The sequence below is a fragment of the Rhinolophus sinicus genome, linkage group LG15 (genome assembly GCF_036562045.2).
Source record: "Rhinolophus sinicus isolate RSC01 linkage group LG15, ASM3656204v1, whole genome shotgun sequence".
Taxonomy (NCBI): Eukaryota; Metazoa; Chordata; class Mammalia; order Chiroptera; family Rhinolophidae; genus Rhinolophus; species Rhinolophus sinicus.
The window spans coordinates 9,020,456-9,047,336 of record NC_133764.1 but is presented as its reverse complement, the minus strand read 5'-3'; the positions used below and the strand labels follow the sequence as shown (position 1 = coordinate 9,047,336).

At 40.7% G+C, this 26,881-nt stretch overlaps 1 protein-coding gene across 1 annotated transcript; it reads left to right on the top strand.

Annotated features, from left to right (window-relative positions):
• The first annotated feature begins 1,446 nt into the window (after positions 1–1,446).
• Positions 1,447–26,881, top strand: LOC141569018 (uncharacterized). The gene is made up of 10 exons (XM_074320931.1): positions 1,447–1,723; positions 5,320–5,377; positions 5,747–5,777; positions 10,078–10,129; positions 11,871–12,069; positions 13,521–13,551; positions 14,352–14,443; positions 16,452–16,556; positions 23,706–23,739; positions 26,381–26,881. Exons 1-10 carry the CDS (start codon positions 1,624–1,626, stop codon positions 26,402–26,404), a joined length of 726 nt encoding a protein of 241 aa, XP_074177032.1. The 5' UTR covers positions 1,447–1,623; the 3' UTR covers positions 26,405–26,881.

Below are 26,881 nucleotides of genomic sequence, written 5' to 3'. Positions count from 1 at the left end.
GGGCAGAGACAGGGTGTGGTCAAGGGTAAAGATCGAGGCTCTATGACTCCAGAGGATGGAGGATGGAAATCAAGGGTAATTATACCCCTCGGATCAGGGCACTTCGGGTGGAACTCTTGTGTGGAGAACACAAGATTTTGGGAGGGCTGAAGGACTGGATCTGAGAAATAATTCTGTATATGTAGTGAATGTGGTCTGAACACCCTCGAAAGACCTAGGTGGAACCCCATGGAATCAAGTTTCTCTGGACTTGTTGGGGTGCCTAATCTGGGATTGTGTGGCACAGACCCTCAGCTCCTTCTGTCTAACCTTTGGATCTGAAGAAAAGGATTTCTGAGGTCCTGGTTGGCATGACCTTTGGGTAGCCTCACGCCTGACTTAATGACGTCCATCTGACTCATCTTGCCAGAGGAAGGCAAGAACCTGCGTAGAGACTGTCATTACGTAGCTGAATGACTTTAGTGAAATCACTTCATCTGTCTGGTCTTTCCTCATCTGTAGGTTGATATTGGACCATGTCCTCTCTCAACTCTCCAGCCCTGAGTCGTTAGTTATTGCATCATACGGTCATTAAGGGACCAGACTCTGGAGCCAGACTGCCTGGGTTCAAAGCCTTCTCTGCCACTGCCTAGCTCTTTGAGTTGGGGCAAGTTACTTAAGCTCCTCTGTGCCTTGCTCTCCTCATCTGTGGAGTGGAAATAATAATAGGACCTGATTCATAGGGTTATTGAGCATATTAAGTGAGCTCATTAGCAAACATTAGTTATAACTATTACCAAGACTCCGAACTGTCAGTAGAAGATTCAAGTTAGTCGTGCTCTCAGCACTGAAAGCCCTTCCAGTTCTTGGAACAAGTTGGTGTGGGGCTTGTGGATTTAGTGTATCACAAGCTGATATCAGGTAGATCCTTAGAGAACATGTGAGATGCATTCACAGGAAGCTGGTAAATACCGTTGCTGACATATAATTGATGACAGAGGTTTAAAACAAACCTTCCATTTCACAACCTTCTGGGAAATGCACCTAAGTTCACCCACCCCATTTTTAGCGAGTCTTGAACTTCGTCTGTCGTTCAGCCCGTGGAGGGGATGTATTTATTCTTGTCCATGGCTGAGCCCTAGCATCTCCTACCCAGGGCACGTTCGGACCTTACATTTTGACACGTCAACAGGCAATTCTGTAAAAAAAAATTCAGAGTGGTGCTCATGAAATCATTTTGACATTAACCTAAATCCTAGTTTCTTTCAGATAGGTTCTACCCTGAGTGGACGGCTGGCAGGTCCTCTGGGTCACACCCAGGGAGCACTAGTCACATTACAGTGGACATAAACTATTTGAACACAGTGTGAATCTATACGCGTGCCTAAGTCCCTTCGACCTTATTTGACAACTAATGGGGAGTCCCTCGTTCAAATATTTTCTATAAATTTCTGCCCCTCCAGAATGATCAGGCAGAAGGGAAAGACAAATGATAAAGACGGGGCATGCAAAGGACGGAACCAAGGCAACAAGCTGACGAATGTGGGTCAGGAAAAAAATAATTCAATAGAAAGAGTGGACAAGAAGCAGGAACTGGGGGCTGCTGGAGAACGGAGGATAAGACGGCTGTGGTTCCGGAGGCTGATGCCCAGGAGTGGGTGTCCACCGAATGCCCCTGACCCTCATCAAAGGAGACTGTGCTTGCCAGCAGGCATCACTATGGAAACAGTGACTGCCACCCACAGTGAGTTTGCCATTTTTCCACCCTTGCTGTCCTTTATCTGATTTATTTATAGACTCATTTTTGCCCTCTAGTCTCCCTGTTTCCCTTACAGATTTAGATGGAATTATTTACGGTTTTCATCCTGAGGTGTTTTTTTACCCCAGCCCAGCCACTTGCCTTTCATCCTCTCATCAAATTTATCTCAGCATGTCATTTTTTTTTTTCTTTTTGGACCTGGAGTTGCTCATCTATAAAATAGTACTGACTTGTCTCTACAGTTCCTTTCAGTCTAATATTCTCTATATCCTGCAAAACTCCATCCACCTCTCCCACCCCCTAACACTAGGTTTCATGACCTACACAAGTCCCCGTCTGGTCACTTCCCCTTGTCTTGTGAAAGCCCACATATTTTTATACCTTGAGGTTTATATGTATATCTGGTCAATCCAGCTACACGCAATTAGAACGTATTGGGATATTTTCCTAACTTGTTTTAACCTTAGCCTATTTGTTCCTCATCAATATGGGCTAATGCTATGAAAAACATGTTAATTTGATTTTGATGGGTAGACAATGGGAGGGAGACTTAGATTAGAGATCAGGGCACCTGGGTGAGACACTTTCTAGTTATGTGACATTTCACCTCTTTAGGTGGGGTTAATATTTGTCTTGTGTCCCTCACAGGAATGCTATGAGAATCGAATAAGACAATATCAACATACGAGGTCTGACAATTAAGTTCACGAACTTTGTTGCAATGATGTTGCTAACCTTTTTTTATACCAGAAGGTTTATTCATTATGAATTTGTATCAACTGGACAAACAGTTCACCAAGTTTACTATTTGGAAGTGCTGAAAAGACTGCATGAAAAAGTTAGATGACCTGAACTTTTTGCCAACAATTCATGGCTCTTGCATCATGACAATGCACCAGCTCACATGGCACTGTCTGTGAGAGAGTTTTTAGCCAGTAAACCAATAACTGTATTGGAACACCCTCCCTACTCACCTGATCTGACCCCCAATGACTTCTTTCTTTACCTGAAGATAAAGGAAATATTGAAAGGAAGACATTTGGATGACATTCAGGACATCAAGTATAATACGATGACAGCTCTGATGGCCATTCCAGAAAAAAAGTTCCAAAATTGCTTTGAAGGGTGGACTAGGCACTGGCATCGGTGCATAGCTTCCCAAGGGGAGTACTTCGAAGGTGACCATAGTGATATTCAGCAATGAGATATGCAGCACTTTTTCTAGGATGAGTTTGTGAACTTAATTGTCCGACCTTTGTACCTTTTCAAATGGGAAGTTCTGTATAAGTGTGAGGCACGGTAATGAGCTTAAGAGATTCATACTGAGCACTATGTTCGAGTGCCAGTTACAATTGGGGAGCAAAGTGTGGTAAGAGTGCCCCCTCAACTCTTGACCTCTTACGATCACTTTACAAAGCATCCAGAATGAGCTTTCAAACATGCGAACTGGCTCACCACTCTCCTGCGTTACACCTTCCACTGGGAGGGCCTCACACGGACAGCCACCATCTTTCACGTCTCTACTCTAGGCTCCAGCCACACTGGCCTTTGCTCCTCTGCCTGGAGACTCTTTCCCTTCACATCACTGGCTTCTTCTCATCATTCAGGAAGGTCTCAAATATCACCCTCTCCAAGAAGTCCTTGCTAAGCACCTTTTCTACAGTAGGAGCTTGGAAAATAGCCCTGAGTGGAGGCCCAGAAAATACTTGTTGAATGAATGAATGAATGAATGAATGAATGAATGAATGAATGAATGAATGAACGCAGCATTCACAGGTTTTTCCATTTGGCTATAGTGGCTCTAGCTTTTACAGTAGGGCGTTTTTCAAACAATTCAAAAGACTCCAGCTGGTCTTACATGCACAGATTTCATCCCTCATTGAAACAACAATGCTATTTCTTAAATGTTGTCTTAAATATCACATTTCTATCTTTTTGATGGAAGCTTACTATAGTAGTAAGTGAAAATGAGTGTCCAGCAAATATTTAGTGCACAGCTATTGTGAGAAGTCCAAAGCTCAAAAGCATCTTTGTGATTTAAATTCAGATAAGCCAAATATAAACATGTCATTAAAAATGAAGGATTGCAGGTGAAGGGTGAGCTTACCTGTTCATTTTTCTCCAAAATAGCTGTTGCTGAGTCAGAGGCAACGGATTTCATGAATCTTGGTTCATAAAGATTCCTGACAGGTTTATATCCACTCTTCCTTTTCCATCAAGAAATCATGCTGCTCTCACGCTATTCCAAATATCACTTGTGAGCGCCTATGAAATTCCCTAAATTCAAAACACACTTGCAGTATCTGGGAAGGATTCCATTTCTTTAGTGGTTGTACAGTGGAAGAATCACATCTTATTGGGAATTATATTCGACAGTCAGAGACAAAATTGTAGTTACTTTATGTCACACACAAAAGGCAGGGCACAAAATTTGGTGTTATAAAATCCTAGAAGTTTTTATTAGTTCCTCTAAGTTTTTTTTCAGTCAGATCTTCTCAAGACTCTAAAGTAATTTCATTTCTCCTTGAAGGATGTCTTCATAGCCATCATTACCTACGTGGCCACCTAAACAATGCCTTCTAGTTCTTTCTCAGTGTTGGAAAACCCTTAAAATAATCCACAATGTATTCCTACAGTCGTTATCAGCATGCACTGGCTGTTTCATCCTTGTCTTGGTATTATTATTTGTGCCGATCCACCATAATTGATTTCTCATAAATTACATGTATATAAATTAAATGCATGGGTGATGTCGTTCCATTGTAATAGAAGTAGAAATGACTTGTTAGTGTAATTCCGATTTCCTAAGTACTCCCTGGCGGAGATACAAATGCAGCATCAATGAAAATCATCCAAACTCCAATGGCTCTCACAGTACTGCAAATTTCTATCATGTGGTTTTCAGATATTTCTGGGAGTGTGTAGCATAGGACTCATGATAGGTGCTCACGAGCAAGTCTGCCGCCACCGTGCACTTCCTTCAGCCTGGAAGCTCCTTATCTGCTAGCAAATTACTTCAGGTGGGTTCCTCCTACCAGTTCTGCAGAAAAGGCACGTAGCTGCCATCATCACTACATCGGTAACAGTCACTATTGGAAATAGTAATCTTGCTTATATATCGCCTTATGGTTTACCGACCCTTTTCACACTTGATTATGTCAGGTGCTGGTGAAGAATGATTAATCAGGGTAGAGAGAATGGTAAATAAAGTAAAGGTAATGACCATCTCAGACCGTCATCTGGGAAAAGGATAATAAATACATGCTTTCTCCTGTATTTCCAGACTTTCTGCACACTCCGTAGTATATTAACAATTGTCCTCATTACTTGAGCTCGAAGAAAAAACATATTGCATTTTATTTCAAAGAGGTAACATGCCATTTAAAAATAAGTTGACATTAAGTTTCCCAATGTTTTGAACATGTCCCCAAATACTCACGTTCCAGGAACATTTCCCTCAGGTGGGCATTCATTTTTACAGTCCTCTAGGCTCATAGTCCTTCTTTCAGAAGGGACATGGGGCTGAATTTGTTTGTTTGTTTGTTTGTTTGTTTGTTTGTTTCTTTTTTTTAACCTTCCAGTGGAGAGGCGGTACAGGTTTGACTCCGGGGACAGGAGTGGCCTCACCATTACTTGGAGGTAAGGGGTCCCCTGATGAGAGTGGTGTTACTGGTTTGATCAAGGAACCCCTGGGAAAGGCTCAGTTTTCTTTCAGAGACAGATCTGTTTCCTCTCCCAACACACCTGCTTTGTGGAATCTCTCCCTGTTCCAGAGCCTGCTCTCCCAACACCATACCTTGAAGGAGCTCTTTCCCACTAGTTCGGGGGTGGGGGAAGGGTGTGTGTTGGCTGAGGGAGAGATAGGGGTGCAGGCAGGGGGAGACAGGCCTTGCCCTCAGGACCCTGAAAGAAAAGGAGTCCCCAGAGCTGACAAGAGCTACCATCCCCAGAGCTGTCTTGCTTCCTTAGAAAACAAATTCTTTTGGGTCTTTTCTTTTCCTTATTTAGACCGGAGATACTTCCAGGACCCATGGGGAAGGTAAGTGGAAACACTGAACCCAGCAACCATTTCAGCATCCAGGACTCATTAGCCACAAACAGGTGCTTTTTACTCAAAGATATGGGACGGGAGGATGAGAGAGGAGCTGGTTTTCTTCCCTCCCTCTCTCCCTTCCCTCCCTTCCCTCTCTCTCTGTCCCTCCATCCCTCCCTCTTTCCTATCTCATCTATCATCCACTCATCAATCCAAGCATCCACTGGGGAGTGGGTGGGTGGGAGGAAGATGGAAATAGCAGAGTATTTAGTTGAAATACAAATGTACAAAATTCTTTAGGGTAAGAGTAACCCCTGGAGTTACTGTTAACTTCCAGACCTGAGCCCATATTGTGGTGTTGTAATTTTTAAGTTCTTGAGCTTCCAGGCTAGTTCTAAAGAAGCTTTTTATTTTCTCACTAGGTTTTTGCCTTACCTAAGATACTTACAATAAGACCACGGTGGGTCTCACATAACAGCTGCACAGCCCTTTGAATGAGACTTCTGCAGGCACCCATATTGAAACACACACACACACACACTTTAACAAAGATAAATTAATTCAATACCTTTCATAAAAAAACAACAAAACAAACAAAAACACACCAAGTTAAACAAGGGTTGAATTGTTACTGAGCTTCTTAACTTATCTTAGTGGTTTGAGCTGGATGGTCCCTTCTCAGGGTTCTCCAAACACAGGACAAATACATTGTTGTATCTGACGGTTGGGCCTGCCATAGCAAAATACCACAGACTGAGTGGCGGAAACAACAGAAATGTATTTTCTCACAGTTCTGGACGCTAGAAGTCCCAAGTCAAGGTGTTGGCAGGGTTGGTTTTCCTGAGACCTCTCCTGGCTTGCATTCTCTCCACATCCTCACACAGCCTTTCCTCTGAGCGTGTCCTTGGTGTCTCTTCCTTTTCTTGGAAGGACACCAGTCACATTGGATCAGGGCCCACCCTAATGGCTTTATTTTAACTTAATCACCTCTTTCAAGGCCCTAGCTCTAAATGCAGCCACATTCTGAGGTCCTGAGGGTTAGGGCCTCACATATGAATTTTAGGGGGACACAGTTCAACCCATACACCTCTCAAATGCTCTGCTGACAGCTTATCTGGACTCACGGCACTCCCTGTGTTGTTACCTGCCTTCAAACACACCTTGGTCTGCTGAGTCCAGGGTACGTACTCACCAATAAACATAAAGCATTTTTCAGTGGGTTGAGTAATCCTTTTCTCAGGCTGTAAGAACTCGTGTGAACTTACAGTTAAGCAAGCTTCACATGATTTCAGAATTACTTATTGTCATCACCCATGCATCCATCGCCTTTATTTATAATGATCTCCAATTGTGAGTTACAGAAAATCCAGCGAAAGGTGGGCACACTCTCTCTCTCTACAACGAAAGGAGTTATTTTGTTTAACTATTCATGTTCTCATTCCTTGTGAAAATAGGCTTTCCTTTCAGACACCTTTTGAACTAGACTGGACCTGTTTCCACAACACCTGAGTGAATACATACAGTCTGAAAGTGGAAGGTGCTGTAATTAAGCGGTGCCTTATTTTACAAGAACCGAGTAGTATTTGGTGCCCTGGGAAGTACATTTGCTCATTCTTCAAGGCTTCATCCCCAACTTCCCCACTGCCCTGTTGTGCTCCCTAGACCCTGGCGAGACTCAAGCTGTCCACTTCCTTGGGGAACCATACTCCCATTATAGCAGTTGTCGCATGGGGTGGTTTGGGTTTTCATGTCTGTGCTCTCAGCAGGCGTAACCTTCAGACCAAGTGGCAATAATGGTAGATGCTGGCAAAGTGAACAAAGAATACACAGAGGGGAACAATGTAACACAGATGGGGAGCCTGAGGCTTACAGGGTGAAAGGACCAAGTCAGGGAGCTAGTTAGTGGCATGACTAGGACTGAGAAACCAATGCCCTTCAGCAGTAGCTCAATAAACCCCAAGTTCAGGTTTGGGAATCTAGTTCAGTAGTCTTTCCACAAACGTGTGTGAAAGTCTTTCCAAGAGCAAATGATCTGACGTGAAAAAGACAAGAAAAGCAGAAGCCGTGGGAAGTTGGATTAAAAAAGATTGTTTTTATGGCTGAGCTTGAACCCTTCCCTCTGTATGGTCATTTGGGAGACTCTGTGGTCTCTGATTTTCTAAGGGCGATCAGAGAGGAAGAAGCCAGGAGGGGCAGTGTAATGAGCCAGCAGCTTATGTCCTTTCATGTAACCGGCTCAGACTTGGAAGCAGTGAGCGTTAGTGATGCATCTTCTCGTTCCGGAACCAGAAGGCCGATGACATCAACAGGCCTCTGTGGGAACCTCCTCGGTCCACTAGCTCCCTTCACTCTTCACGCATCTTTGGAGGGTACCCAAGGCCATTTTGGTCTTACCTGTTGTGATGGCCTGTAAGAGGAAGGTAAGAAGCCTCAGCACAGGGAAGGGGAGGCAAAATTTTCTTGTCCAGTACAGTGCATATTAGAAGAAAGGGTTAAGTAAGTATTACAGTAATCCTTATTGATTCCACATTCTGCTTCTTCTAATGTCATATATATATATATATATATATATATAGATATATATATATATATATATATATATATATATATATATATATATATATATCTTTTAATCCTTAGTCAGTAGCATCCTTGTCAGTCAACAATCTTGAATTACAGATATGCTTTTGTTCTCATATGAATTGCTCTTCAAAGGAGCTTCAGCCAGGTAAGCCTACTTGGGCAAATAATGACTAGATAATGTTTTAATATGATTTTTTTTTTCTAATTCATCTTCAAAAACATGCTGAGATAGATTGGATAGAAATAACAAGTTATATATCAAAATAATTGTTTCTAAAAATTGAAGTGATAAAAGAACTAGAAGAACATATAGTGACTTGTACCAGGGGAAGTCTAGCAGGAAAAGCAAAGAAAAAGACAAATACTTGATTGCATACAAATTTTAAAATTTCTCTATATCAGAAGCAAGCTAAGAAAAATATTTGGGCGATATCTACATCTGTATAGAGGTAGAGATAGAGATCTCTAATAAACACTATTTGAAGTGCAGTTTTATAAATAAGAGGCAAATAATAAAATAGGTAAGGGAAAGAATAGAAAATGCATAAAATATATTTGACCAAAACACACAAAAATGTTTGAAACAAGTGATACCTTTCAGACTGGAAAAAGATGAAAGGCAACTAAATGACCTTGGGAAAAGTTAGGAAGGGGCAGATGAAGACCAGAATTTTCATATATTTACTCGTGGGAGTGAAGATGGAAACTTTTTATTAAAAAGGGACTGTTGAAAAGCTTTCAAAGAAAGACAAGAAAAGCAGAAGCGGAGCCAATAAATTAAGCACTAGATCCGAGATCCCCCTGAGTTGCAGAACAGGTTCTGAGGGAGGTGGAGGGGCGGTGGTGTAAGCTGGTAACCACAGTGGGGTTCATCCTTTGCATAATTTGTAGAAAATCAACTCTGCATCCCCAGGAAAGAAAACAAAACCAGCACATAAGAACTGAACTAAAATGCATTTTTCATACAGCATGGCTTCTGCAAACAAGCCAAGTAGCTTCTATGTTTCCCAACTGAGAAATTGCCATTTTGTCTAATGTCAGGGAAAGCTGGCTGCTTTGGGTGTTTGGGGCTTACTGAAAGAAGGCATAGTATACTTAAATGATCAACATTCTTTTTTTATGGGTGACTTGCAGGATTTTTCAAGGGGAAATTTGACAATTCTCCATGGTTGGAATTTGGACTGGCTTTAGAACATAACTTCCATCAGACATGGCGATTCAATGATTACCTAGTGATCAAGGGGAAGGGAGGGGAATTCAGAATTTGAGATTTTAGAATCATTTTCAGTAAAGAATAAGATGAAGTCTGTGTTTATACATCCCCAATGGTAGAGATTTCATATTTGGAGTGTCCACTGTGTACTGGTCATTATGTTACTTGCTGGGATTTCAGAGATGAATGAGACATTGTGTCTTTCAGGAGCCCATAAACAAGGAGTTTATAGATGAGGAGAGGAAGCATTCCTGATTGGGGGGAAGGGGTGTATTGTTACAGTGTAAACCATTGTATGAAACCAGGAATGTTTCAGGAACAGGCTAGCTTAGTCCGAGCAGCAGGTTTGTGTAAGAAGTTAATTAAATACAAGACTGAAAGAGAGGTTTGTGAATGCCAGGATGAGTACTAAGGAGCCATTGAATATTTTGGATCAAGGAAGCAACATAATAAAAGCTATATTTCAGGAATATTTCTATTTTGTAATCTATTATTCTTTTTCTATTTTAGAAAACCAAGATACATGAATCACACCCAAAACTGAAGGAAAGATCTGAACCAGGTAGGGAGTATTCTTACTGGAAGCATTTGCTGAAAGGACAGAGAGCCTTCAGTTATAAAGCCCTGGGGAAAGAGTTGAACTGGAGGCAGGACGGTGGTCACAGGCACAATGAAATATTTTGACATTGAATTCTAACCTGCTCTTGGAAAACTATAGCCATTTCCTTTCTGAACAGGTGCATAGGAGCCTTGGGATGACCTTAGGATGTTCTCAAACATTATACGAGGTGTGACAATTAAGTTCGTGAACTCATTCTAGAAAAAGTGCTGCATTGCTGAATATCACTGCGGGCACCTTCTAAGTACTCCCCTTGGGAAGCTATGCACTGACGCCAGAGCCTGGTCCACCCTTCAAAGCAATTTTGGAACTCTTTTTCTGGAATGGCCATCAGAGCTGTCATCGTATTACCCTTGATGTCCTGAATGTCATCAAAATGTCTTCCTTTCAATATTTCTTTTATCTTCCGGTAAAGAAGGAAGTCATTGGGGGCCAGATCAAGTGAGTAGAGAGGGTGTTCCAATACAGCTATTTGTTTACTGGCTAAAAACTCCCTCACAGACAGTGCCGTGTGAGCTGGTGCATTGTCGTGATGCAAGAGCCATGAATTGTTGGTGAAAAGCTCAGGTCGTCTAACTTTTTCATGCAGCATTTTCAGCACTTCCAAATAGTAAACTTGGTTAACTGTTTGTCCAGTTGGTACAAATTCATAATGAATAATCCCTCTGATATCAAAACGTTTAGCAACATCGTTATACCAAGTTCACGAACTTAATTGTTAGACCTCATATAGCCAGCACAGTGACCTGACATGAATTGGTTTATTTAAGGAACTTGGTGGGTTATTTCACCTCTGAAGGAAACCATAGATCATTTGTGAGGGAACCAGAATGCTCTGTTGGAACTTCTCTTGGCGCCCATGCTTAGCAGTTTCAGGTTAGAATTGTATTTCTTTGAACTGGAAGCTACATGAAACTTGTGTAAACGAGAACATATAAAATGTACTTTCCATTAAGATATTAGGATGAGCAGACAAGGACTTTAAAACAACTCTAATTAATTCAAGAAAATTGAAAGAGCGGAGAATTTCACCACAAAACCAGAATCTTTAAAAAAAAATAGTCAAGTGGGAATTCTAAAAATGAAACAAAAATGTAGTATCAGAAATGAAGAACTCAGTGGATGGATTTAACAGCAGAAGAGACGCAGTAGATGATGAGTTGAGGAAATGCAAGTACAGGTCAACAGAAAATATCCCTAGAGTGAATAAATAAATTGTGAAACATTCATTTAATGGAGTACCTTGCAACAAAACCCAAACCAAAAACCAACCAACCAAACAAACAAAAAAAACCAAACTACAGATATATGCAACAAATGGAATAACTCATGAAGTAATTGTATGATCAAGAGAAGCAAAACACAAAAATGTATATGTTGTATGATTCCATTTATATGAAATTCAAGAACAAGTAAAAATTACCTATGGGTGGTAGACGTCAAAATGATGATTACTTCTGGGAAATAGGAATTGACTAGGTATCAGGAAACATTCGGGGTGATGGAAATGTTCTGTAATTTGACCTGTGTCATGGTTACACATATACACTTATAAAATGTCATTAAGCTTAAGGTTTGTGTGCTTTACTGTGTATAAGAAATAGCTCAATTTAAAAATACCAGAGAAGATATTTTTCCCCATGTGATTCCTGTTGCTTATTCCTTCTCACCTTTTCCATGCTAGAAGCTAGGTCCCCTGGTATCCTAAGTTACTTCTACGGATGCTGGAAGGTCTGTCAAGGAGGAAGGAGGCTGACTGCTTTCAGGAAGCTGCAGAGTGCATACCATGAGTCACTGCCCTTGGAGGTGAGAAAAGCCAAATCTCCTTTGGAGAACATCTGCCCTAGTGTCCAGAGGAAGACAGTCAAGACCTTGGCTTCTTAGTAAGTAAACAAACCTCTTCAGAAATACTCAGATGACCGAAGGGGGCACTTTGGGGACCCTGGAAAACTTTAGCAAAAAATAGTCTAAAAATATTTAAGTCATTAAAAATAAAAAATAAAAAAAATAAAAAAATATATATACCGGGGGTGCCAAAAAATGTATACAAGTGGCCACTTTGGTCAATGTTGCTCAAGCAATTGTTTGCCGTAATCAGAAGTGTCTGGATGCTGATGGTAACCACTTTGAGCACCTCTTGTAATTGCAGAAGTTAAATGTGACTTGTATTCATCTTTTGTTATCGGTATATATTCAGTATTACAATTTAAATACAGTTTTTTTCTTTCTTAAAATGTGTGTACTTTTTTTCTTTGCCACCCTCTGTGGAATATATACAATGTCATTGTCTGTTGGATCCTATTATATGCAGTGGAAGAATTAAAAAGGAATAATTGTGGCCTAATGGGAAAATAATTCTTGTATTCTCGTGAAAGGAGTCAGGAAGAGTTTAGCACCTCACTGAAGAGCAGGAGGAGGAGTTACGGCCGAGCAGGAGGACTTCGGCTCCTCTGGTGATTCCATATCACTTTGCCAAGTTCCACCGTTTCCTCCTGCCAAGTCTTTCCGTGCCCTGTCAGCGTTTCCCTCCAAGGACAGATCAAACCACCATCACGGTCCATGCACAGTTAGAATGAGATGCATAGGGGGCTAGGTTTTGCCTTACTGGCTTTCAGTTTGGATTTGCAGGAACACATTGAGTCTCTGAGCGGGAAGTACAGCTAATCAGGAAGAACTTGGTAGAACTGAGGTGTGAAGAACAGGCTTTAAAGGAAGGAGGGGCAAGCCTTTGTGGCTGAGCTGAAAGAAAATTATAGGGCCCCTGGGGAGCCAGGGCCCATTTAGTTACTAGAGACCAGTACAAATTTTTAGCCAGATCAATTTTTTGCATAGCTTTTTAAAAAAGAATTGGAAGCCTTCTCATTTTTACAAGGATACTTAGCTGGCCTGGTATTTTCAAAGAATTTACATTGTGGACAGAGCACAGGTGGAGGATATTTATGTACACCTCAGGTTATCCATTATGTAAACCCTTGAAATGCATCAATGTCTAAATGAACATGTCCTTATTAAATATACATGGGATGAGATGGACCTGGACCCCTTTCCGTTGGAAAGAACCACTAGGAATGGCCATAGTTATTTCACTTCCTGACAGCTAGGCAGTGCCAAGCCAGACATGGGAAACAGAATGGCTCTGAGGTATTCTCTACCCTCCAGGGACCCCATCTCATTGCCTACAGAATCAGGGTAATCTGGGACTAAGGTCTTCTCATCAAGAAACCTCAGGTTTAAGTAATTCGTTAGAGCAGAGAAGGTAGCTTCTCATTCTGAATTGCTTATGACTGATCAACATAAGGAAATATTCCGATGGATCTATTTCCTTGTTTCCTAGTGAGAAGGCATGTGGAACAGAAGATAAAAAAGTGAGTCTACATATTTTCCTTGCTTAAACATTGAAAACTCAGGTCAATTAGGATGGAATCAGATTATAATGGGAAACTGGGTGGATCTTTACTTCGGTAGGGTTACACAATTAGGCCAAGAGATAGAGACAGATAGGCTCATCTCCATCCATCCATCCATCCATCCATCCATCCATCCATCCACCCACCCACCATCCACCTACCCAATTAACATTTGTTGACTATATACCATGTATCAGACACTGTTCTAGGCTTTGAGGGTATTCCGTTGATCAGAGAGATAAAGTCTTTGCTCTCATGAAGCTTACATTTTAGTCAGGGAGACAGACAAAAAACCCAAGTAAACACTTCCTTAGTGTGATATGTGCTTGGAAGAAAAAAAAGCAGTGATATCCAAAACAGCTGGGAAATGATGCGATCACTGTAGGTTCCATTTCAAACCTCTCTGTAGACATTCTTCACTCACAGTTAAACTTTTCCAAATTCTTCTGCAGGGAATCTTGAGGTTCTCTTTCTGAGAATTTTGTCTGGTGCGATAAGTTGCAGTGGTGGGACAGGATTTATTTTGCTTATTTGAATGACAAATATGTGTGTGAAATCTGCCTGGAGGAGCATACAGGAAGGAACCCATTGAGATAGAGAGAGGCTTGTGGAATTCTGGAACAAGGGACAAGAAATAGAGTTTACTTTAAGTCTCCAGGGGTCATACATAAATCAGTGATGATGTACTAAGCTCCTCTCCACCTCAGTAGGAGGGAGCCAGTCTCTGTGAGTCACTGGCATGTTGCTGCTCCATACAGATGGCTCATTGCTGGAAGAGGAAGAGTCATGTGCTCACACACGGCATCGTGAGGTTTGGATCCAGGACTCTAGCGCATGCTAGGGGGGCAAGGTGAGTAGATTGGGAGCTATGAAGACAAGGTTTGACTCATCCTGCCGTCCACTTCTCTGCCTTGGTCATCCTCCCTCTTCCCTCACCGTCTTTTCACCCTTCAAACCACTGCAATCCGTTATCCATGCCCAAGGCTGTGAAAATGCCCTCGCTAAATCATCAGTGATTTCCTCAATGGCTTATCTGATGGCTTCCTGTAAATGCCAAACATAATGCTTTCCTTTCCATCCCAAACCTATTCTACTTCTTTACACCACTTAACACTGTGTGTCATTATTTCTTTCTGGAAAGTTCTTTCTTTGGACTTTTGTGACACCATTTTTTCTTAGTTCCTTTCAAATTTGTGGGTGGGTGGGATTAGATTGGCAATGGAGAACACGTAGCTGGGAAAAGCTTCAGGCAGCAGGCAACCATCCAGCTGGGCTGAGAGGGGTGGGGGGATGAGTCCATGATGCAGGAAAGAAGGCAAGACCAGGCCTTCCCCTCAGCCCCTAGTTCATTCCTAAAAGATGGAAATGACTGAGAATATCATGTTGTTCTCTTTTTCTAGAGCTTTGGGCCTGGGGAGAGCTAACATCACGAGGGTAAGTGAGGTAGATGTCTTGGAGGTAGCCAAGTTCTACTAACTTCCTTGTACAACAGTCATTCTCAACCTGCGTGGGGTGAGATTGTGATCTTGCTCCCCTGGGGACATTCGGCAGTATCTGGGGACATTTTTGGTTGTCAACTTGGGGGTGGGCATCTGGTGCCTCTGTCATCTAGTGAGTAGAGGCCAAGGATGTTGCTAACCATTCTACAATGGATAGGACCACCCTCCACAGCAAAGAATGATCTAGGCTCCAAAGCCAGTAGTGCCAAGGCTGAGAAACCCTGAGGTACACTCTCCTTAATCTTATGTGTTTTGCTTAAAGCCGTCAGAATTAGTATTCTCATTATCAAAAGCCCTATTTTAAAGTGGATGACTAATGCACTTTTTTAAAGGGTTGTGAACAACTTATTTTTTTTTAAAGGAGCTTATTCTCAATAGGCATAAGGTCACTTATAAACAGCATCACAAATTTGGTTATTACAAATCCACTTAATAGTGGGGTTAGGGTAAGGGTTAGGGTTAGGGTTAGGCTTAGGGTTAGGGTTAGGCTTAGGGTTAGGGTTAGGGTTAGGCTTAGGCTTAGGCTTAGGCTTAGGGTTAGGCGATGTTGGGTATTCTGTATTGCGTCTGTCATAAGATACATCATGTCTGGTTGACCTGCCTAATAACTTGCAGACATTGATCGCTCAGTGAAGGTGAAGACAGATGACTCCAAACTACATTCCATTCCCTCCCTTGCAGCCAGAAGTCACCTGTGGATTATTATTCTGGAGCTATGAATGCCCAAGTTCTTATCAAGCATTCACCTAAAGATTTAACAAATTTTTGTTTATAGACAGCTTTATGGAACTTTATAATATAATAAACTTCACATGTATAATTTGGTATGTTTTGGCATCTATCTATAGATATGAAATTATCATCCCCATCAGGAGAGTAAACATATTAGCAGCCCCAAAAGTTTCCTCATGTCCCTTTGTAATTTCTTCTTCCCCCCACCCGGTGCCCCAGCTCTCTCCCTCCATCCCCAAGCAATCACCAATCTTCTTTCTCTCACTAGGTCACTATTGATACGTTTGCATTTTCTAGAATTTTATATAAATGGAATCATACACTTCTTTGTCTCCTAGTAGGCTGCCTCTTTGAGCTTCATCCGTAAAGTAGTGTAACTTTTTCTCACTCTAACTTGGGTTATTGAGATATAAAATATTCATTCGAACTAGTTTTTTATCATTGTGGAGACCCAAAGATGCATTACTGAATCCTCCCTACCTTCCCCAAACTCTCTTAAACTGTTTTATTGATTGGATTCAAGCTGGTATTCCAAATACATAAGTAGATTTATTAAATCAGTTCTCTTCAGAACTTTAGTATGCCTGTAATAATTCACTTTAAAGCATATCTTGTGGTTATTCTCAGATGGCCAAAAAGAAGAAAAGAAACAAAACTCCTGACCCACAACCTGCTCAGATTCGGCTCGAGGATCCTTGTGGGAACCAAGAGGGCAGCGGAGATTTCTGACCAGTGAGTAGATTTGGTGCTGGAGAAATTTGGGAGGGTGGGAAGGAGAGCTTGTCAAACAGAGTCTGAAACCTAAGATACCACAGATTGAAAGGACTGTAAAATTAGAAAGGACTTGGGAGTGCATCTTGTCCGATTCAACCCAGCTCACAGCTAGGAAAATGGCGTGGTTATCTGCCTTGGCCGTAGTCCTCAGTAACATGAAATGTGATTCAGCTGAGAGATGACTGTCACAGGACGATATGGGGGACTAGGAGAATAGAATGGAGGGTCAATAATTCTGGGACAGAATGGAAAAAGGAAGAAAATATTGACAGTTTTAGAAAAGGAGAATTGATTGTCTTGGTCATAGTCCCAATAACTACAGGCATCAAGTAAGGACAAATCAAGTATAGGGCTCAAACCATTTTACTTTCTTTTTTTTTTCGGTTATTTATTTTTTCAGTATTATTTTATATTAATTTCAGGTGTACAGCATAGTGTTTAGACATTTATATAAGTTAAGAAGTGATTCCTCTGACTAGCGTGGTACCCTCCGCCCGGCAATGTACATAGTTATTAACATATTACTATGTTCCCTATACTTTACATCCCCATGACTATTTTGTAACTACCAATTTGTACTTCTTAATACCTTCACCTTTTCCCACCCTGCCCCCCAAATGCCTCCCATCTATCACCCCAACAAATCTAGTACCCCTCTGACACCATACATACAAGGTCTGACAATTAAGTTCTCGAACTTGTTGCAACGATGTTGCTAATCTTTTCTGATATCAGAGGGATTATGAATTTGTACCAACTGGACAAGTAGTTAACCAAGTTTACTATTTGGAAGTGCTGAAAATGTTGTGTGAAGAAGTCCAATGACCTGAACTTTTGGCCAACAATTCATGGCTCTTGCACCAGCTCGCACTGCACTGTCTGTGAGGGAGTTTTTAGTCAGTAAACAAATAACTGTATTGGAACACCCTCCCTACTCACCTGATCTGGACCCCAGTGACTTCTTTCTTTACCCGAAGATAAAAGAAATATTGAAAGCAAGACATTTTGATGACATTCAGGACATCAAGGGTAATATGATGACAGCTCTGATGGCCATTCCAGAAAAAGAGTTCCAAAATTGCTTTGAAGGGTGAACTAGGCTCTGGTGTTGGTGCATAGCTTCCCAAGGGGAGTACTTCGAAGGTGACTGTAGTGATATTCAACAATGAGGCATGTAGCACTTTTTCTAGGATGAGTTCACAAACTTAATTTACCAACCTCGTAGTTATTACAATATTAGTGACTATACTCTTTATGCAATACCCTTCATCCCCATAACTACTTTGTAACAGTGAATTTGTACTTCTTAATTCCTTCCCCTTTTTTCACCCACATCCCCAACCCCCCTCCCATCTGGCAACCATCAAAACGTTCTCTGTATGTATAAGTATGTTTCTGTTTTGTTTGTTTATTTGTTCTTTAGATTCCACATATAAGCGAAATCACATGGCTCCTGTCTTTGTCTGACATACTCCACTCGGCACAATTCCCTCCAGGTCCATCCATGCTGCTGCAGATGACAAGAACCCATTCCCTACCCTGGTTGAGCAATATTCCATTGTATATATGTACGACCTCCTCTTTATCCATTCATCCATTGACAGACACCCAGGCTGCCTCCACATCTTGGCCATTGTAAACAGTGCTGCAATAAACATATGGATGCAAACGTCCTCCTAAAGTAATGTTTTGGGTTTCTTTGGATAAATACCCACAAGTGGTATTACTGGTCCTTCTTTGTCATAGCCTTTGTTTTAAAGTCTGTTTTGTTGGTATAAGTATTGCTACCACAGCTTTTTTTTTTCCTGTTTCCATTTTCATGTGATGTTTTTTTCTATCTCTTTACTTTCCATCTGTGCGTGTCTTTCAATCTGAAGTGTGTCTCTTGTAGGCAGCATATGTAAGGGTTTTGTTTTCTTACCCATTCAGCCCTCCTATGTCTTTTATTGGAACATTTAATCCATCTCCATTTCCATTGAAAGTAATTGTTGATAGATATGTACCTATTGCCATTTTATTATTCATAATTTTGATCTTTTTTCTTTTTCTTCCATCTTAAGTCCCTCTAACATTTCTTGCAATACTGGTTTGGTGGTGATGAACTCCTTTAGCTTTTTCTTGTCTGGGAAGCGCTTTATCTGTCCTTCTATTTTAAATGATAGCCTTGCTGGGCAGAATAATCTTAGTTGCAGGTCCTTGCTTTTCATCACGTTGAATATTTTGTGCATATCCCTTCTGGCCTGCAAAGTTTCCATTGAGAAATCAGCTGACAATCTTATGGGAGCTCCCCTATAAGGTACTAATTGCCTTTCTCTTGCTGCTTTTATGATTCTCTCTGTCTTTAAACTTTGGCATTTTAATTATGATGTGTCTTGGTGTGGGCCTGTTTGGGTTCATCTTGTTTGGGGCTCTGTGCTTCCTGGGCTTGTTATGTCTATTTCCTTCTCCAGGTTGGAAATTGTTTCAGTCATTATTTCTTGTTTTTCTTTTTTCTTTTTTTTTTAGTTTCAGGTGTACAAAACAATGTAGACATTTCACCCCTCACCTAGTGATAACCTCCCTCCCCCAATCTATTGCCCCTCTGATATCATACATATCTATTACAATTCCATTGACTCTATTCCCTATGCTGAACTCCATATCCCATGACTCTGTCTCTCTCTGTCTCTTTCTCTCTCTGTCTCTGTCTCTGTCTCTGTCTCTGTCTCTCTCTCTCTCTCTCTCTCTCTCTCTCTCTCTATATATATATATATATATATATATATGTTAAATTGTAGTTGACATACAATACATACAATATTATTTAGCTTCAGGTGTACAACATAGTGGTCAGGCATCTACACTGTCAGTCATTATTTCTTTAAATAGGTTCTCAATCCCTTGCTTTCTCTCTTCTCCTTCTGGTACCCCTATGATGAAAATTTCATTTTGCTTGGTGTTTTCCCAGAGGTCTCTTAAACTATCCTCATTTTTATTTTATTTTTTGGGATTCTTTTTTCTTTTTGCTGTTCTGGTTGGGTGTTTTCTGCTACCTTTTCTTCCAAATCACTGATTCGATCCTCTGCTTCATCTAGTCTGCTGGTGATTCCTTCTGCATTCCTCATTTCAGTTATTGTGTTCTTCACTTCTGACTGGTTCTTTTTTGTGGTTTCTGTGTCCTTTTTTATGCTTGCTATCTCTTTGTTGAAGTTCTCACTAAGTTCCTTGAGCATTCTTTTGTTTTGAACTCTGTTTTGTTTTGAACCATTGTTTTGAACTCTGCATATGGTAGGTTGCCTATCCTCATTTCGTTTAGTTCTTTTCCTGGAGTTTTCTCCTGTTGTTTTATTTGGAATGTATTTCTTTGTTTCCTCATTTTGGCTGCCTCTCTGTGTTTGACTTTATGTATTAGGTAGATTTGCTATGTCTCCTATTCTTGGTCGGGTGGCCTTACGTAGTAGGTGACCTGCAGGGCCCTGGCACCGTCTGCCTGGTCAACTGCTCCAGGTGTTCCAGGAGTGTCCCTTGTGTGGGTTGTGTGTGCTCTTCTGTTATAGTTGACATTTGATTTCTATTGGTACATCAATGGAGGGGATTGATCCTCAGGCTGATTGGCTGTGGGGTTTGGCCACATCCACAGCTTACGGGTTGCTGTGCAGAGGGCTTACCCCACTAAGTAAGATTTTCCCTAGTGAGCCCTGCTGCCTGTTGAGACCACCTTTTGTGTGTGCTGCTTTGGGGCTAATTGGGAGGTGCTCTGCTGTGATCTGCAGTTGGTTCTGGGGTCTCTTGGGAGGTGTGCCAGTATGGCCCAGGTCACTCACTGCCTGTGACTGGTTGGGGACTACCTGGTGGGAGCTGAAAAATGATCTGCAGTTGTTTGCTGCCTGTGGTAAACCTGGAGGTGTGTGGGAATCAAGGTCATCTGCCACCAGTATCAGGCCTGGTGTAGCTCAGCAAAAAGCCAGGATACCCAGGGCTGGCTGACAACTGTTGGCTCCCTTAAGTTTCAAACACTGATAAAACCTTATGCTGTATGCAAGTTGGGTGAGGCAGGGTCTCAGGGAATCACTAGAGTAGAACAAGTTGTGGTCACCAGGTTGATGAAAATTCTGGTTTGGTGCCAGTGCTGAACCTGGAGGTACTCAGCAAAAGTCTCTGAGCACACTGAGGCCAGTTGCTACCTGCCTGGGTCCTGTGGACTCTGATAGTTTTTTTAAAAAGAGTGCAATGCTGGCAGAACTGGCTGCTCACAGAGAAAGTGCCGCCAGTGTTGGGGGAGTTGGGTGGGGCGGAGTCTCAGTGAGTCAGTAGAGTGGAGCAGTGGAGCTCACCAGGCCAATCAGATTCAGATTTGGCCGTAAGCGTAGGGGGCGGGCTCAACACAGGGCGGGCTCAACACCTGCCAGCTCCATGGGAGCAAGACCCCACACAAGGAAAATGGCAACTGTCCTCCAGCCCTTGCACTGAAGCCACACACTTCAGTCTGTCCCCCGTATGCCTCCAAAGCTCCCCAAGTCACCATCCTCACAGTGGAGCCCAAGGTGAGTTCCTGCAAGTGAATGAGTCTGTTCATGGGCTGTTTAAGAGAATGCCTGGGTTTCTGGCAGCCTTCCATCCCACTCAGACTGTTGGAATCCCCACTGTTTTTTCAAAGCCAAATGTTGTGGGGACCCCTCTTCTTGGCACCAGTACTCTGGGATGGGGAGGTCAGTGTGGGGGTAGGGTCCCTAGCTCCTCCAGAGGGAACCTCCACAGCTGAGATATCCCTCCTGATTTTCATCCACCACATGCAGGTGTGGGGCCTGTTCCGTGTCTCTGCCCCTACTGCCAGACTCAGTGTGGCCTCTTCTTTATATCCTTAATTATAAAACTTCTGTTCAGCTAGATTTCAGGTGGTTCTCCAGGTTGATTGTTCTATAATTTATTTGTAATTTTAACATGTTCATGGAAAGAAGCAGGCACGGTGTTTATCTACCCTGCCATCTTGGATCTCCTCAAACCAATTTACTTTTCATTTCTGGCTTACTTTTACCCATAGCTTGATGGTGGCATAGATGGTCTGCTTACTAATTTTTGTAGCTATTTTTTCTCTTTAACAATTACAAGTTGAAATAATCTCAAAGGTGAAATGTGATGTGGATAAATGTATTTAGTCTTAGTTTTAGGTTTAAAAAATCAATTATATAAACACAACTTTGCATAGGCAAAAGCATCCTTATATATTCTGGGCTAGTGAAACTACATTTGAAATGAGTGTTGAACTCTTGGAGCCTTGTTTTAAGAGGAACATTAGCAAATTGCTACCATATCCAAAAAATGGGTGGCGAGGCGGCTGGAAATCATGAAACCATGTTGTCCTGTGGGAAAGGGTTGAAGAAGTTGGGGATTATAAAGAAAGCCTGGTGAGGAGATTCAGCAATTGGGAGGGGAGTCTTCAAATGTTGAACGAATGCCATACTGAAGAGGGATTCTGTTTCTTCTGAGTTGCCTCTGAACTGAAGACAGATCCTGGCTTCTTGAAAGGACATACTTTCTATTAGTTTTCACTGCTCAGCGTCAAATGGGCTGCCTCACTGAGGAGTGGCCCCAGGCTGTCATATGCAGTTCTCCACGTTCGTAAGAAGTTAGGCTTTGCAGACCTTGAACAGCTCTCACTTACGCTAAGATTTAACATTTAGACCTTCTTTCTTCTTTTTTACCTCTTTATCTTTAACTGGTGCTTTATGTCACACAGATCTTACTTTCTCCTTTTGGGCATGCTTTGGGAAAATATTGCTATATATTATGACTAAAGGGATAATGTGAAAAAGAACATATCTTTGGCTTACTTATGGATGCTTTTCTGCTGTATTAGTCAGCATTCTCCAGAGAAACAGAACCAACTGGATGTGTATCTACAGAGGGTGCCAAAAAACTGTATACACATTTTAAGAAAGGAAAACACTATTAAAATTGTAATATTCAACATATACCGATAACAAAAGATGAATACAAGTCACATTTGACTTCTGCAATTACAAGAGGTGCTCAAAGTGGTTACCATCAGCATCCAGACACTTCTGATTACAGCGAACTACTGCTTGAGCAACACTGATCAAAGTGTCCACTTGTGTACATTTTTTTGGCACTCCCAGTATATAGGAAGAGATTGATTTTAAGGAATTGGCTCACACCGTTGTGGAGCTTAGCAAGTCTAAAGGCGGTCTGCGGTGAACCACAAAGAGCTGATGTTGCAGATGAAGTCTGAAGGCCGTCTCTGGAGAATTCCCTTTTGTTTCTTCTGTTTAGGCCTTCAACTGATTGCATGAGCCCACATCATGGAGGATGATCTGCTTTACTCAAAGTCCACCAATTTAAATGTAAATCTCATCCCAAACACCTTCACCGAAACACCCAGAATAATATTTGACCAAATATTTGGGCACGCCAAGGTCCAAGATTAACCATCATACCCACCTAGATCCTTCTGGGACACTTTTTGGCAAGAGTTTTGTAGAAGCAAACACCTTCTTTCACTCTTATAATAGTTTCATTTGTTGTACTTTACAGTCATCAATGTTGAATCCCTGCCTTAGTACCTAAGCAACAAATACTATCATTTTCTTATGGGAAGTATCTAAACTAGTCAAATTCATAGAATCAAAAAGTGGAATGGTGGTTGCCAGAGGCAGGAGTGGTGGGGGGAGAGGAAAAATAGGGAGTTGCTAATCAATGGGCATAAAGTTTCAATTAGACAAGATGAATAATCTTTAGAGATCTGCTGTCCAGCATTGTGCCTGTATTCAACAATTCTGTATAGTACGCTTAAAAATGTGTTAACAAACGTAAGTGTTCTTAACAAATTAAGTGTTCTGTTCTTACCACAATTAAAAAAAAAAAAAAAAAAGATGAGAAGGTGGACATTGGTTTAGAGAGGCCAGATAACTTGCCCAAGATGACACACGCGTAAGAGGCCCAGCCAGGTTCAGGTCTTGGCTGTCTCTGGAGCAGATGGTCTTAGCCACTAGGCCATCCAGGCTCCTGACTGGCTCCAGAGAACCACAGGTTTAGAATGGACCTCAGTCCTCTCCTTGCCTTCACATCACCAAACCAGAGTTTTAATAGTCTTCCCTGTTCTTTCTCTAGGGAGGAGTCAGCGGGAGTTACGTATCAGAGAAGGGTGAGTGACAGTCCTAAATATATGACCTGCTAACCTTCCAACTGCTATTACTCTGTCTGGCTGAAAGAGGGAAAAGAGGCGTATTCAACGAGAGTATAACTTTGTTTGAGATGGCTTTATTTATCATGAACAGTAGAAGGAGCGGGCTGTAGTCGTAGAGGGAAATCCTAAGTACCATGTTTCTCCATAGATGACTGCGCAATAGTCTTCCTTAAAGGAAATAATGTATTTCATTGATTCCAGGCGTGCATGTGTTCCCAATTTTGCATCTCTGAAATTGGGGTGTCTCACAATTGATGGCATATTAGCATCGTGTTTGACACAATGCTGTGTTATTTCCTTGAGAGAAAATTTAAAAAATCAATGGCACCTTAGAGTTAATGAAATACAGTAGTAAAATCATGCAAATTGGGTCATATTGACTGTTGCTTATAATAGTTATTCATTAGCTTGAACTTTGGCATCACTTTTTAAAATTTAAGAATTATCATTCAGTAAAATTAAATTTTATAGGTATGTCTCTATGCATTTTAACCATTTATATACACATTAAGAAAGGAAAACACTATTAAAATTGTAATATTCAATATATACCGATAACAAAAGATGAATACAAGTCACGTTTGACTTCTACAATTACAAGAGGTAATCACCAGCACAATTAAGATACAGAACAATTCCAGTCACCCCAAAAATCTCCCTTGTGTTAGCCCTTCATAAAGGGATAATGTGAAAAAGAATCCATCTTTGGCTTAAGGATGCTTTCCCGCTGTATCCTTTCTTTCCTCCCCCCAAATGCTCCCCAACTCCTGGCAATCACTGATTTCTTTTCTATAGGTTTATCTTTTTGAGAATATCATATACCTGGATTCGTACAACATGTAATCTTTTGAGACTAGCTTTTTTAAACTCATTATAATGCCTTTGTGATTCATTCAATCTAGTACATGTGCCAATAGTTAGCTCTTTTTTATTGCTGAATAGTATTTCATTATATAGAAAAGCTACAGTTTGTTTAATCATTCACCTGTTGAAGAAATTTGGATTTTTTCCAGACTTGGGTGATTATAAATAGAGCTGCTATAAACATTCATGTACTGATTCTGGTGTGAGCATACGTTCTAGGGCAAATAGCCAGGTTTGGGGGTATTGGGTCACATTGTGTGTGTATCATTTAGTTTTGTCTGAAACTACCAAGATGTTTTGCAGAGTGGCTGTACCATTTTGCAGTCCCACCTGCAATATATGAATGGTCCAGTTGCTCTAAACCCTTGGTATTGTCAGTATTTTTAATTTTAGTCATTCTACTAGGTATGTATTCGTATTTCACTGCCGTTTTAATTTGCATTTCTATGATGATGAACATTTGCATTTTGATGAGGAACAGTTTTTCATGTGTTTATTTGCTATCCATAGCATATATATATATATATACTCTTTGATTCAGTATCTGTTCAAGTCTTTTGTCCATTGTTTAGTTGTTTCCTTAATGTTGAGTTTTGAAGGTTCTTTACATATTCTGGATACAAATCCTTTGTGGGATATGTGATTTGCAAATATTTTTGTCCAGCCTGTAGAGTTTGTCTTTTCATTTTCTTAAAAGCGTCATTTACAGAGTAAATGTTTTTAATTTTGATGAAGTCCAATTTATAATTTTTTCTATTATGCCTCTTACTTTTTGTCATGTCTAAAAACTTTTTGCCTAATCCTTGGTCCCCCCATATTTCTCCTATGGTTTCTTATAATGAAAAGTTTTATAGTTTTACATATGTAGATCTATGATTCATTTTGAGTTAATTTTGTATAGAGTATGATATTTAGATTGAAGCTCATTTGTTTGCAAATGGAGTTCAAATCTTTCAGCACCATTTGTTGAAAAGACTACCCTTTCTCCATCAAATTGCTTTTGCACGTTTGTTCAAAACTAATTGGCCATATTGTGTGGTTCTATTTCTGGATTCTCCAGTCTGTTTTTTTCCTTTCACCCATACAGCACTGTCTTAATTACGGTAATCAAGTTCACTTTGAATTTTAAAGAGATGTCATTCTGCTTATGGGATTTGGCATATCTCACGTGACATGAAATGATGATTTAGGTAGGGTATACACAGTTGTAAAACTCAAAATACTAAGGAATCTTCAAAGAGGCGAGAGTGGGTACTTCTGAGATGTGGAAATCAGAGGGAAGGGATGGGGCAGGGTCTGCAGCTTTTCATTATACTTAAAGGTAGTCACAACCTGACTTTGTATAGTCTGTATCTGTTTTACTTAAAAATGTTTAATATCAATTTTTATTACTTAAAAATAAATGGAAAGAAACAGGTAAAATGTTAATGGACATTTTGGGGGTACTGGTAATGTTCCATTTTTTTCTGTGTGTTTGTTTTTGTCTGGGTAGTGGTTACCAGGTGTCTTCCTTTATGAAAACCCATGGACCTTTCCCACTTAAGATCTGGGTACTTTCCCCTATGTGTATCTTATACTTTAATCAAATAGTTTACAAAAAATTGTAGATACCTCTCGGGCTGGGATTGTGAGTTGAGAGATTAGATTAAGAATTATACTTTTCATGTTGTAACCTTCTGTTGTGTTATTTTCCCCCATTTTTGGATGAATTACCCTTATAAATTGATATTTAAAGGGATTTTCAGCCTGTCAACTCTAACAAGAGAAAGAAGTGGATCTCTGTGTATACACATGGTGAAGATATCCAAGATAAACTCCTAAGAGGAAAAACGATCATAGAACAGTGTGATATAGTATGATGATTAAAAAAAACTGGAAATCCATATACCAATTGACTTGGCAGTATTTTTTTCCACCATAATTATACACCTGAGGGTGAGAATTCTAGTAGGGGGTTGGGGTTTCATTCTAAATATTATAGTTTTCTGTACAGGACTTCAACATAATAAACATGTATTAATTTAATTAGCTAATTATAAACAGCAATTAAAGGAATAGGAAATTTGGTTGTAAAATAATAAAATGAGTGGGCACACTTATGTAGGCAGTTGGGATATTTTTGAGACCATAGCTTGAGCCTTATTTATCTTTACAACATCTGTAGCATCTGGCACATGGTAGGTTCTCACTCAGTGCGATTTAAAATCAAAGGAATAAATCATAAAAGTTATTCTTA

Bases quoted from the DNA above. Each gene is read 5' to 3' on its own strand.
- LOC141569018 (XM_074320931.1), top strand. From the start codon at position 1,624: ATGCCCAGGAGTGGGTGTCCACCGAATGCCCCTGACCCTCATCAAAGG. The intron at 16,557-23,705 runs GTGAGTAGATTT...TTCTTTCTCTAG, and splicing joins GCAGCGGAGATTTCTGACCA to GGAGGAGTCAGCGGGAGTTA. The intron at 23,740-26,380 runs GTGAGTGACAGT...TGATATTTAAAG, and splicing joins GAGTTACGTATCAGAGAAGG to GGATTTTCAGCCTGTCAACT.